This window comes from Emys orbicularis, chromosome 8 (genome assembly GCF_028017835.1).
Source record: "Emys orbicularis isolate rEmyOrb1 chromosome 8, rEmyOrb1.hap1, whole genome shotgun sequence".
NCBI lineage: Eukaryota > Metazoa > Chordata > Testudines > Emydidae > Emys > Emys orbicularis.
Genome location: NC_088690.1, coordinates 92,073,315 through 92,087,163, shown reverse-complemented (window position 1 = coordinate 92,087,163; position 13,849 = coordinate 92,073,315). Strand labels below are relative to the sequence as shown.

General features: G+C 51.4%; 1 protein-coding gene across 1 annotated transcript in view; it reads left to right on the top strand.

Moving 5' to 3' along the window:
- The first annotated feature begins 10,056 nt into the window (after positions 1-10,056).
- The window catches only part of ABLIM3 (actin binding LIM protein family member 3), a 52,848-nt gene continuing 49,055 nt past the window's right edge, over positions 10,057-13,849 (top strand). The window contains exons 1-2 of the mRNA XM_065409019.1: positions 10,057-10,154; positions 10,866-11,005. Coding sequence (XP_065265091.1) covers positions 10,057-10,154; positions 10,866-11,005 — 238 coding nt within the window. The remainder of the gene's footprint in view (positions 10,155-10,865; positions 11,006-13,849) is intronic.

Below are 13,849 nucleotides of genomic sequence, written 5' to 3'. Positions count from 1 at the left end.
ACACGTGCCTGCAAGCCACCCCCATAGGAGAGTGCAGGGGAAAGGGGGGAGTGAACAACCTGCTTGGAAGGTTAACAACTCCTGGCTGTGGACGGGGGTGACTGCAGAATCCAGGCCCTTCCTGGAGAATGTCGTCTCCCTCTTAAACCAGGGGGCTGCTAGCTTGACCCTTTTCCCTGGTGGAACTATGAAGGCAGCCAGGCAGCCAGGCCCCAGACCATTCAGGAATTTATATTACAGCTGATCAGAAAATCCACCAATTATCTTTCATATGAAATTAAACAAATCTGCAGCGCTTCCAATACGTCCTCAGAACCCAGAAGAAATGTTCTGTTTTTTAAAACCACTTTTTGTAAAACAAAATTGGGGTTGGGTAAGAACGTTTTGTTTTCAACAAACAAAATCTGAACCTTTTTACCAACACCTGAAAACGTTAACTGAAAAAATTCTGGGGCTTCATTGAGGAAAATTTTGTCCCAAATGAAAATTTTCTGTGAAAATTCTCTCTTCAGTCCGAATGCCGTCTGTCGCTCCAAGAATGTTTTGATGAAGAATTGGTTTTCCCGTATTCAGTAGAGCTGGCCAGCAACAGCCTGGTAACTGAACCTGCTAGTGCCAAACTAGGTCAGCATACTAGTTTTCCACCACGGGCCAGAGACCCAGACCCAATTCCCAAGCCTAGCGGTCCCTGGTGGATGCAATTTCTCTGCGCATCTTCTCTCACTACAAAGCATCAGTAAATCACCCTGGCCCTCAGCCTAGTTATCTTGGTACATTTTAAGCATACAGATATAAGTGTTTGACCCTTTGTGGTTGTAACTAGCAGCTCCGATACCAAGGGGCGATAAGGGCAGGGGATGCATGTGTGTGGAAAAGGGAGCGAGAGGGGAGGGGAGGACAGGGCAAAGCGGGGGATCAGTGCAGCATCATTTCCTAGCCCACGGCTGCGTTTGTCCTGATGGGCTTCCTACCCAGAAAACAGTTCCTGCACCTGTGTCTCTTGTATTTGGGAGCCTGGAGCGATTCCTGTGCAGCTGAGAGCTGGGCACTAACCAGCAGTCCTGATCTTCCACCAGGAACTACTGCCGTTTTTACACTGCTAGAGCCAGCCAGCACTTCAGATCAGGCTGTTGTGGGTTGCAGTTAGAGTTTCTCAGCCGGCTACCATGGCTCTGAGTTAGTCCTTTCCCTTGTGTTTATGCTAGCCCTCAGGCCAGGCTGTCAGCTAGTGAACGGCTTTGTGCCAGCTCCTGATGCTCTTCCCCACCTTCGTCTGCCTGGCAGCAGCTTGTAGTGTGAGTAAAACATCCAGCTTCAGCTGGTGCATGCTCCTTCCCACACATCAGTGCCGCCTCTTGGATTGGAGATCCCCTCAGACCACCAGGATCCCGAAGCCCAGCTGCTAACGACAATAATCCACTACTTGGCGATGGGCTATTCTTAAATCTCCTTTTTTCTTTTTTAGTCCCTGATCCAGCAAAGCACTTAAGCACGTGCTTTACTCCAAGATGTTCTCAATGGGACAGATGACCAGCCTATCGCTGAGAATGTGTTTAGTCGCTGGCTGGATTGGGGCCCTAGTGCCTTTTTCAGTCTGGTGTTCATTTCATTGTGCAAGTTTCCCCTTTGCACCTCTGTCGAGTCATGTGCTCCCTGCTCCTCCCATGCGGCTGCGCCTCAGTCCTTCGTCACACCGTGTCACACCTGGCAGCAATGCGAACAGCCTTCAGGAGCCACTCTCCTGGAAAACCTACCACGCTATCATTCCCTGCACTTGGCAACCGCTGCACAGTGTGGATTTTCAGAGAGGATGATTTACAGGCCAACTACTGCAGGAAATGTGCAGCAAATTAACAGGATTAATCATTCACTAGCTCCTTCCCACGCAGTAAGGGAGCAGGACAAGTGTCCATAGGGCGCTGACCCAAGAACCCATTCTGTAGAGTTACAGAGACTGCACATGCCTCCTTCATAAGGGTGTGTGTTCCTGGACAGTCACTCCCTTCCACACCTCACACACCAGCACATCCATTGCATAGCCACATACCAACACACACCCTGACACACCCACATCACACATCTACACATCCATCCATACCAACACACATCCCAACATACCCACATCACACATATATCCATACCAACACACACCCTGACACACCCACATCACACATCTACACATCCATCCATACCAACACACATCCCAACATACCCACATCACACATATATCCATACCAACACACACCCTGACACACCCACATCACACATCTACACATCCATCCATACCAACACACACCCATATCACACATCTACACATACATCCATACCAACACACACCCCGACACACCCGCATCACACATCTGCACATACATCCATACCAACACACACCCCGACACACCCACATCACACATCTGCACATACATCCATACCAACACACCCACATCAACCAGCTACACGTACATCCATGCACACATCTGCACACCAATGCATACCAGCACACCCACATCATATACATGCATGCATTTCTGCACACCCACATCACACTCAGCTCTTCTACACCTGCACACCCATATCGTACACATCGGCACACCAGAATACACTTCACACAACAACGCACAATACTCATACTGGTTAATAATGAATACTTTGCATTTCTGCAGTACCCTTCACCTGTGGCTTTCCAAGCGTTGTGCAAACATTAATTACCAATAGTTAATTATATCAGCCTCACCATCCTACTGTGGGGGTAGGTATCGCTCAAATACACGCGAATCAAACAAAGGCAGGATCTCCAAGCGAGGTGTGACAGCTTGCAATTGCATGCTCCTGTCCTGACTATGAAAATTGGACCCCTGGCTTACACACATCAGACATGTCCTGGAGCACTAATGGCATACAAGACAGAACAGGGTTATAGCAGGTGAGCAAGGATAAAAAAAACAGGACAGTGGCGGGATGCTTATAAGGAACGATGGAAAGGAGATCTTAGAAAAACCCGTTGGTCTCCTGTTCCCCACAGCTTGTATTCCAGCTGCTACAAAATGTCTGCTACAGCCCCTGCCCCCCTTACAGCCCCATGCCTCAGTTGTGTCCAGTTTGTGCATCTGGACACTTTCCTCCTGTTGAGTACATGGATTCAATCCAGCTTGTACCGAAACACTCATCCAGTCCGCTCGGTGCACACAGGGTTTAACAGGGCACTTGGACACAGGGATCCAGCCTGCTTTCTACACTTCCAAGTCAGTTGACTCCCTGATTATATCTCATTGCTGAGGCAGCTTATGCTCTGTTTATATCACACCTTTGAACCACCTTACACTCTGTCACACCTTTCAATCAGGTGATTTGCTGATCACGTCTCATCCTTAAGGCAGTCCTGTGCTGTGCTGCTTACATTGCACCCACAAGCCAGCTGATTCGGTGTGTATATCACCCTGTCTGAGCTGCTTCCATCACAGCACCAAGCTGGTCTGTACTTAAGCCCCTTCCGCATGCTGTTAATAACCATTTTAAGCCAGTCAGTGGCTCTTGGGACAGCCAGCAGGGGGCAGTGCAAAGCCATATGAGGTACTTCACACTTTCTCAGCACCTAAGCATGCTGCGCTGAGTCCCTGTTAGATCGGCTCCCACAGTCCCTGGGACATCTATCAGCAGCATTTCTTAAGCAGCTAGTATCTAGGCACCCGTCACTCTCACTGCAGCACCAGGTGGTGCCACTAGCCCTGGCCGATGAGTGCAATGTCTGTAGGGAGCATGGTTGGGGACAGCAGGTTCTTTTGTCACCTGGCAGATGGCTTCTGCCCTGTTATTTGTGGAGGCTTCACTCCCCTATCTTTTTGATGAAGATCATTTCTTTCATGCCGAAGGATCCCGGACTATGCGGGGATTGCTCCCCCGGCCACTGCTCTGGGGAGAAACGCAGCAGCTGTTTGGCAGGGCATAGCAATACCACACCGTGATTTAGGACACAGACAGCGTGTGGACAGGACAGGACAGGACAGAAAAACAGTTTATCTAACTGAGACTGCAGCGGGGCCTTAGGAGGAAGCGATTACCGACGAATACTGGAACGAACATCTTCACTTGCAGGGGAAGTGCCCCGGGAGCTCTTTAGTGAATAGTCTAATGTGGCCTCTCAGCTGGTGTCCCGGCACCACAGCACGCCTGGTGCTCTGCTAGGGTTCGGCTTCAGGATTGACTTCCAGGGAATAGCGCCTGCATCTGCCTCTACGGGCTCTGGTTTTCCCGTAGTGGTCTCCTATCCAAGGGCTGACCAGGCCCAGCCCCGCTCGGCTTGTAAGATCTGACAAGATCACAGCCCTTGGTGATGTGGTCACCGGTCCCAGACACAGTGGGGTCCTGATCACTGACTGGAGATGACAAATGCAGCGGCAAAGGCATTGGAAAGAGATACAGCCCAAGGCTGGGAAGCCGTGAGTTCCAGATGGCTTCCCTTCCCTACCCCTACCAATGCATAGGGTAAAAATAGGTAAACAGCAGCCAGGGGGCCAGTTGGACTCTATGGGCCATATCATCCCTGCTGGAAGAGGCTGGAATTACACCGGGGAGGAATCTAGCCCTCCACAGCCTTTAGTGCTGCAGTTGGGAGTTAGTGCATTAACAATTAGGTGAACTTGGCTTAATATTCTTGCTAAACAAGCATGTCCATCTCGGGCAGGAGTGAACCAGGGTGAGATTAAGGCATTCCTGTGGTAGCGCAGCTTAGATCCCCACCCCCTGCCCCTGACTCCTGCATCTCAGCCTGCGAGTTGCCTAATGCCACTTACATTATTACTGGATTATTTTGGCATAATGAGCTTTGCCCTGATCAGCTGTCCCTCTGCTAGGGGGTGTAGCAATGTGTAATACTTCCCGTGCAGGGCCAAGAGGGAACAGCCAGCTTCTTGAAAACAAACAGAGGCAGAGCGAAACAAAGCTCTGATGTTTAGAGGGAGAAATTCCAGAGCCAGCCTGAGGTTAATCTCAATTTGGGGGAGCTTTCCACTTCATGCTGAACAAAGTGAGCATGCAAGAAGGTGATGATTCCCTGGGCCAGATCCTGATCCCACACATGCTGCTGTAAATCTGGAGTGACTCCTCTGATTTCAGGATTTACACTGGTGTAATTGAGTTCAGTAGGCTCCTCCATCCCTCTCCTACTCTTTCCTATTCTCTCTCTCTCTCTGCCTTCCTCTCTTCTGTCAGATTGTCAGCTCAGGGGCTTGGTGACAGGTTGCTATGGTCACCGGGAAGTTCCCCCTAGAGACAAGAAGCCCATAATTGATGGATGAATTTTCTGACACAGATTTTTATTAATGTTTATTCAAATGTTGATTAATTCCTTGACTCACATCCCCAGTTTCTCTGGCCAAGGCCTCCGGAGTGGCGTGGCTCTATCCCATGGGCTGGCAGAGGAGGTTGGCACCGCTTTCTCTGCTGGCATCCCATACAGAATATATCGGTATTCACAAGCTATTGCAATATACCAGGTATCAGTACCATGTATATCCCTGGGGGACCCTGACCACTTAGTCTAGTAGGGACCCTGGATCATGTGATGTTAACAGTTGTGCCCCAGGTTTGCAGAACAGTCTTGGATTTCTTGGACTCTCAGAAATAAGAGCTGGAAAGGTTTCAATCCTGCAACCCTCCACCTGCAGAATCTGTGTTGGCGTCACCGGGAGTTCTGTGTATGCAAAACATTTGCAGGATGAAAAGTCCAGCAAACCTTGGAAGTTCAGCTCCAGATCTGGGCCTTAGCTTGAGTCTGTATGTGACCTGTATCAAATGCATCGGGGAAAGTGTGCTTTTCCTATGCCCTGCCTAGACAGCAGCTTTCCACACTGAGGAGGGGAGATGGATTACAGCAGGCTGGATTGCCTGTCTGGGCAGGACTAGGGGCCACACCTTAGAAGTCACTAATTGTGGACACTGTTTTGCACCCAAAGAGCCTGTCTCAGTGACCGGTAAAAGAGCTCAGATGATCACTGGCTGAGGGTTTGGCATATCAGATGGGATTTGGGCACAAAATACTCTTTAATTTGTGTTGGGTTTTTAGCATAAGAATCCACAGTGGGCTGATTCTTTCTCTTCGTCTGTCACCGAATCTGCTGAATATAGCCCCATCGCTACAGCTAATGATGTGTCTTTCTGCCGAGAGATCTCTGCTGTTTGATGTCCCTTCACTCAAGCTCTGGGCCTTTGTTCATGTACCAGGCTTTCAGTAACCTCAGTTTCGTTTTCCCCCCATCTAAATAGTTCATCCTGGGGTTACCAAGCCTCCAGCCCATTGGCTCAGACTCGCCAGCCACTGAAATTCCTGCTCAGGGGCTTCAGCCTACTGCCCTTTTTCCACTCATCTCCTCCGAGCCTCACACGCTCTTTGCATTCTTACAGTAGTGGCAGCAGGAACAAATACTTTGCTGCTCGGGCCTAAAAACCCAGTCCCGTGTCCAAAAGCTACTGCACACTGCGTGGGAGAGACGTGCCTAGAACAAAGGACTATGAAATCGTAACTGACAGGAGATGCCCTTTATCCCTCTGTGACATCAAAGTATCAGAGGTGGAAGCCAAACTTGACCAGCTAAATGGGACTAAATCGGGTGGACCAGATGATCTTCATCCTAGAATATTGAAGGAGCTGGCGCGAGAAATTGCAAGCCCCTTGGCGATAATTTTTAATAAATCTGTAAACTCGGGGGAGGTACCGATGGACTGGAAAATAGCTAATGTGGTTCCTATTTTCAAGAAGGGGATAAAAAGTGACCCGGGTAACTACAGGCCTGTTAGTTTAACTTCTGTAGTATGCAAGGTCTTGGAAAAAATCTTGAAGGAAAAAGTAGTTAAGGACCTTGAGGTGAATGGCAATTGGGACAAATTACAACATGGGTTTACGAAAGGAAGATCGTGCCAAACCAACTTGATCTCCTTTTTTGAGAAAGTAACAGACCTTCTAGATAAAGGAAATGCGGTGGATCTAATTTACCTAGATTTTAGTAAAGCGTTTGATACTGTGCCGCACGAGGAATTACTGGTTAAATTAGAAAAGATGGGGATGGATATGAAAATCCAGAGGTGGATAAAGAACTGGTTAAAGGGGAGACTGCAGCGGGTAGTACTGAAAGGGGAACTGTCGGGTTGGAGGGAGGTCACCAGTGGGGTTCCTCAAGGTTCGGTTTTGGGTCCGATTTTATTTAATCTATTCGTTACTGACCTCGGAACCGAATGTAGGAGTGGGCTGATAAAGTTTGCGGATGACACAAAGTTGGGAGGTATTGCCAATTCGGAGAAGGATCGGGATATTTTGCAGGGAGACTTGGATGACCTTGTAAATTGGAGTAACAATAATAGGATGAGATTCAATAGTGGGAAGTGTAAGGTGATGCATTTAGGGATGACTAACAAGAATTTTAGTTATAAGTTAGGGACGCATAGGTTGGAAGTGACGGAGGAGGAGAAGGACCTCGGAGTCCTGGTTGATCGCAGGATGACTATGAGTCGGCAATGTGACGTGGCTGTGAAAAAAGCTAATGCGATCTTGGGATGCGTTAGGCGAGGTATTTCTAGTAGGGACAGGGAGGTGCTGCTTCCGTTATACAAGGCGCTGGTGAGACCTCATTTGGAGTACTGTGTGCAGTTCTGGTCTCCTATGTTTAAAAAGGATGAACTCAAACTGGAACGGGTACAGAGAAGGGCCACTAGGATGATCCGAGGAATGGAAAACCTTTCCTATGAAAGGAGACTCGAGGAGCTCGGTTTGTTTAGCCTAACCAAAAGAAGGCTGAGGGGGGATATGATTGCTCTCTTTAAATATATCAAAGGGATTAATACCAAGGAGGGAGAGGAATTATTTCAGCTTAGTAGTAATGTGGATACGAGAACGAATGGATATAAACTGGCCGTGGGGAAGTTTAGGCTTGAAATTAGACGAAGGTTTCTGACCGTCAGAGGGGTAAAATTTTGGAACAGCCTTCCGAGGGAAACGGTGGGGGCAAAGGACCTCTCTGGCTTCAAGATTAGGCTTGATAAGTTTATGGAGGGAATGGTTTGATGGGATAATGTGATTTTAGTCAAATAGGCATTAACGGGCCATAGCGGGTAAAATGAGAGTCCGGCTGTAGAATCTTGCCTGTATGCTCGGGGTTCTGCTGATCGCCATATTTGGGGTCGGGAAGGAATTTTCCTCCAGGGTAGATTGGCAGAGGCCCTGGAGGTTTTTCGCCTTCCTCCGCAGCATAGGGCAGGGGTCGCAGGCTGGAAGATTCTGTTGTGGGTGAGTCAGCTTTTGTGGCCTGCATCATGCGGGAGGTCAGACTAGATGACCATATTGGTCCCTTCTGACCTTAAAGTCTATGAGTCTATGAGTCTATGAGTGATGTCTGTGTTCTGAGGGAGAGCTTGCTTGTAGAAATCCGAGGGGGAAGGACTCCTCTTCCCCTCGAGCCAAGAGCAGGGTTCTGTTCTGCTCCCCAGTCCTTCTCACGCTGCGGTGTACACAGCCCTTCCTGGTGGTCTGCAGTGTGAAATGTTCTGCTGAGCTAGCAGTGAGGGAGGCAGGTTTGGGGAGGGGAGCTGGAGGAGAATCCCCCAGAGGATTTTTCCATGCTCATCAGACTGAGGAAGTTGGTGCACTCCTGCCCTACAGTCTATTTTCCAGGGTTTTCTCCAGTTTAATGGCTCAAGCAGTGACGCTTCCACCATTTACCTGGCCATAGTCTAACCGCCCTTCCAGTGTCTGCCCTGCATTCCGCAGCGGAGTCACTCCCTGGGGGATCCCAAGGAGATTTCTGGAGAGGCTGCTCCCTTCCAGTGCTTCTCTAGCTCCCAGTGGAACACTTCCCACAGGGGAGCTGTCCCATCCTCCAGACAGACTGGTGATGAGGACCAGGTCTGGGGGTTGATGATGAAAAGTGGAGCCTTTCACCTCCCGGGGGCAGGTTTGATCCCAGCCTAGGTCCGATCCCAGCCTAGGTCCGTACAGAATGAAGGTTGTTATCTCCTGACAGCTGTTTGGAGGCCTGGGTGAAATAAATTAGTGGGTGTCACTCCAGTTCCTAATGAAATAGGTGTCAGCATCACTAAAATCCCCCCCCATACACCCCATCCCCCCAAGGTTTGGCATTGTCAGTTTGTTGTCTCTCTCAGCAGACGCCCACGACTGAATGGGCTACAGAACACAACTAGGGTGACCAGATGTCCCGATTTTATAGGAACCGTCCTGATTTTGGGGTCTTTTTCTTATATAGGCTCCTATTACCCCTCCCCCATCCCCGTCCCGATTTTTCACATTTGCTGTCTGGTCACCCTAAACACGACTAATGCTCTCCCTCCAGGTCTGTTGTGATGCACCAGCCTGGCAGAGGGTAGGAAGCTTGTCCAGCCACTGTCCCTACTGCCCCTGGTTTGTGGAGAAAGAAGGGATGTCCCTCCCTGGGGATGCCTGGTCGGGCCTTTCCCCAGCCCCAGACTCATCTTAGAAAAGGAAAGCAAGGTGGCCTCATGTTGATCATGCAAAAGGAGCAAGGGGCAGCTGTCCTGGTGGGGAGGGAAGGAGCTGTGCTGGCCTCGGAAGGGAGGAGATGCAGTTTCTGGGAGGGCTTGCTGTTCGGCAGGCTCCTTGCTGACTCTGCAGCTGGGAAGCATCTGCTGGAGAGTGGGGTTAGTGTTTGGACTTTGATGTGTTTACTCAGGCAGCAGCTCCTCTTCCGAGGGCTGGGGAGCAGATGTTTGGGAACTGCAGAGACACTGCCTGGCTGCAGCCGTAAATATACACCCCAAACGGGAGGGAAGGGGAGACAGCGGGGTGGGGGCAGGTGTGGGGTGTGGACAGACTCCTTTGGGGCTGTACTTCTCAGCACGGCTGCAGGATGCATGTGCTTTCACTTCTCATCCTTCCAGCTATAGTTTTTTGGGGTTTTTTACGTGGTTGCACTGGTCCAGAAAGGAACCTCAGAAAACCAGAGCCCTGCCCCCCCCAACCCCCGGGATAGCAGGGACTCAGGGAGCTCCACCTGTCAGTGCAAGACCTGAGGCTCTTCGAGTCTGGGAGAACAGTCCATGTCCCCATGGATCCTCCTGCTCCTGGGCTCTCACGTTTCCGGGCGGCAGGTTCTTGGCATCATTTGCTTCGTAAAAGCCAGTCAGAATCTGGGGCTAGATGAGTCCGGGGCTGCACCTAGGGAGACAGGGCCCAGTGGCCAAGCCCAATTTTCATTTTTGACTTCCATTTCTGTGCACCCAACTGTCGAGCCTTTGAGAAGCGAGTACATGGCTTGCATGTGGCCTGTAACGCAGACCTGCCCCATCTCCTGGGGCAGTTGGTGGTTTATTCCAAGCCCACTCACCTAGAATGAGGAGAAGAAGGAGTGATGTTTTGCCCTTTTTAGAATCTGTTGTCTCAAGACCTTGCAGAGCTTATAAAGCTGGGTCAGTCTCATTGTCCTCAGTGTGCAGATGGGGAAACTGAGGCCCAGATGGGGAAGTGGCCTGCAGTGAATCCGGGGCAGGGCAAGGAGCAGAACACCAAGTTTCTTGACTCCCAGTCCCTTGCTCTGCTCACTAGAGCTATCTCTCACTGACAGCCCATCTGGGGCATGTATTGTTGTCACAGAGGTGATGAATTGCTGACCATTTTCGCTGTTGTAGCTCTTCTCCATCACTATTATGACTAGTGTTCATTATTTGTATGGCAGTCGCACCCGGGAGCCCCAGGTATGGATCAGGGCCCCATTGTGCTAGGTGCTGTACAAACACACAACAAAAAGACAGAGCTCACCGTTTAAGTTGTGTTGGAATCATGACTTGCAGCCAGCTGCCTCCCTCGTGGTAACACACCCTGTCTTTGTCACTCTCTCCTTTTCACCAGCAGTTCCCTATCAACAAAACCCGTATGGCTCCGGGGGCAGCTCCACCGTCATCCAGTGCTACCGCTGTGGAGACACATGTAAGGGAGAGGTGGTGCGCGTCCAGAGCAATCATTTCCACATCAGGTGCTTCACCTGCCAAGGTAGGAGGCTACAGCTTTAAGGATTTCTGGTCGTGCTGCCCCACCTGCCTGGTATCTGTGCTGGAAGCTGAAAGGCCTGTGTGTGACTAATCCAGCCCCCCTGAGTCGTGGTGAAACCTACGTGGTTCTCACAAGGGGTTCTGATTCCGTGGGTGGGGGTGGGGATTTAGTGCTTGTGCACCGGAGAGACTGAGAGAGCTGGCTAGAGCCAGGCTTAGGGGAGTGCTGCACAAACTCCCCACCTTCTCTCCTACCCCAATAGCTCTGTGTATGCACCTCAATTCCACATCCGCAAACCTCTCTGCTGCTAGTCTAGTCCTGGCATCCCACATGAGTCTTCCAGGGCACCTTAATCCTGCCCTACAGCCCCCCTTTGCTTTCCTAGTCCTGGACCTGTGCACAGCTCCGCTCATGCACCATGATTCTGATCTGCATGCATGGCTTTGCAGTCTGTCTCAGCCAGTATCCTAGTAGTCCTCCTGCCCCAGGGAGAGGGGAGAAGGGAGTAGCTGTTCTGAGCCATGCTGCTGCCCCCAGGCTTCCTGGATGCGAGCTGGCCCCAGCTGAGATAAAACCTGGAGAAAAGGGGGCAGAAACCAAGAGCTGCTCCTGGCAGGGTCGTCGACTGCTAACTGACTAATTCCACAATAATGAAGTTGACTGATATGAAATGGGGATGAAATCAGTGTGCTCCAGGACGCCATGTACTGCAGCTCGGGCTAAACTCCCTCAGGGGAGTCCCCGGGGGACAGCGCATTTGATCCAGAGGTGCTTTCACACAGGCTGATCAAAGGAGAAACCCCCAGCACACCCCCAACCTCCATGTGCTGCTGCAGGGCTTCAAAGACACTCTCACGCTTAATAAGGCAGATCGGGGAAGATGCCAAGTTAGGGATGTTAAGCCTGGCCCCAGTGCATCTCCTGCGGGAGCTGGGATGGGAAATGCACCTGACCCCATCTGTGTTCGCAAAGTTCCATGTACGTTTACTGCACTGGATAAATGAACGGTTAATAGCAGTTAATTAATTTGACAAGGCTCACCAACCTGTGCAGAAGAAGTGTGGGCTTCTTACTTTCTAAATTTCAGCCAGATCCTGGGACTTGCCTCATTCCGGGAATGAGCCAACTGGGGGTGGAGGGTGGGGCGTATGGTTGTGACGGTGGTTTGTGTATTGTGGACACCTGTCCACTAGGAACTGCACTGTGAGAGTCACCAACTCACTTCATGCAGGGGCCATCCCATTCCCAACAGCTGGCAAGGCCTTCCTGGCGCAGTGCCCTGAGCTGCGTGGCAGCCTGCCTCCTGGAGGCGTAAAGCTCCCCCCGCCCACCGTTGTGCATCGCCCAAGCACAGCTCCCTGTGCTCTTCCTGGGCCATTTGCAGTGACTGCTGAGAGCAACGTGGGCCAGTTGGGCTCCTCCCCCGGTCCTGAGGAGGGGCTTAAGGGGAGCAGAGCTGAGAGGCCGTTAAAGCTAATGGCCCTGAACAGATGCTAAAGGGCTCCTTAGTCCGTTTATTAAAAGAGCCGCTCTTAGGAGGGCCAATAGCGGGATCTATAAATTGTAAAACACAGAATTACCAGGGTTTATTAAAGACCTCTGCTCCTCCTAGTTCCCATCGCCTCACGCTAACCCGGGCACAAATCGCCTGCACTTAGTGACTCCTTCATGCGCGGGCGGGGAGGAGGGTCTCTCTCTCCCAGGTAGTTTTGGTCTCTCCCACAGTCAGAGCCAACCCCATATACACACTATCTCTCTCTTTGAATATATATATCTAAATGTACGTCTCCTTTGCATGCACGCACCGCCCTGCGTGTACACAGGGACCTCCCCAGGATACAGCCAGCCTCAGATTCCCAGACACCCCCACCCACCGGGCCCAGGTCGCTCTCGGTGCTGGCCTGCAGGTGCACAGCGCTCTGCTGCAGAAACCCCTCCCCCACTGCATTATCTGTGCAAAACAGCAAACTCTTCCACTAGACAAAGAGCTCAGACTGGCTCCAGCTTCAAAGGGGACGAGGAGCCACCGGGGAGAGCTTGGCAGTGGCTGCCGTCTGATTTCAAAGTCAAAGGGAATAAATGATGAGAGGAAACCCTCCTCCCCCACCTGCCCCTCCCAGCTCCCTCCCCACCCAGCCTCACCTTTCCCCAGCCCCTGCACTGGCCTCCTCGCTTTCAGGCCTGCCCTCAGCCCAGAGCGCTCGATAGCCATTGCCCAACGGTTAGCGCCAACGTGCTTCTGGCCCTGGGGCAGATGGGGCCAAAACCTGCCTCTGCAACTCTTGCCTCTGTGTCTGGGCCTGCGCTGAGTCTGACAGAGCTGGTCCGTCCGTCCGTCCAGCCTCATCACTGCGGTACCTGGAGGATGCAGCAGGAGGAATGAGGAGGCACCTGCTTTTGTTCTGCCCAATAGCTGCTTACCGAGTGAAGCAACAGCGCTGTCTGTTCCGAGAGGCCCGGGGAGCTGAGCGTTACCTCACAGGTGGCCCTGTCCCCAGCTGGGAATGGAAGCACATCTGTGCAAAGGTGGGAGAAGCACAGCACTGCAAACAGCTGGTTGCAGGCTTTGGGGGGCTGCGTGCTGCTTCTGCAGCTTGGGGCGTTCCAGCTGCTTCCTGAACTGACTTGGGCCAGGCACTGAGGGTTGAGCAGGAGGTATCAGTGGAGGCAATGAGAAGAAGGGTTGTGGTGAGAAGCTCCTCTTGCAGACTGACTGGGACCTCATGGTAAGTGTCCCTGGCAGGACATAAGGCTCGGGGAACTGGGCAGACATCTACTCCCAGGCCAGCGATGCCTTGGACAAGCGCACAGGAGACCTGCACAGAGCGTGGCTGGCAGGACGCT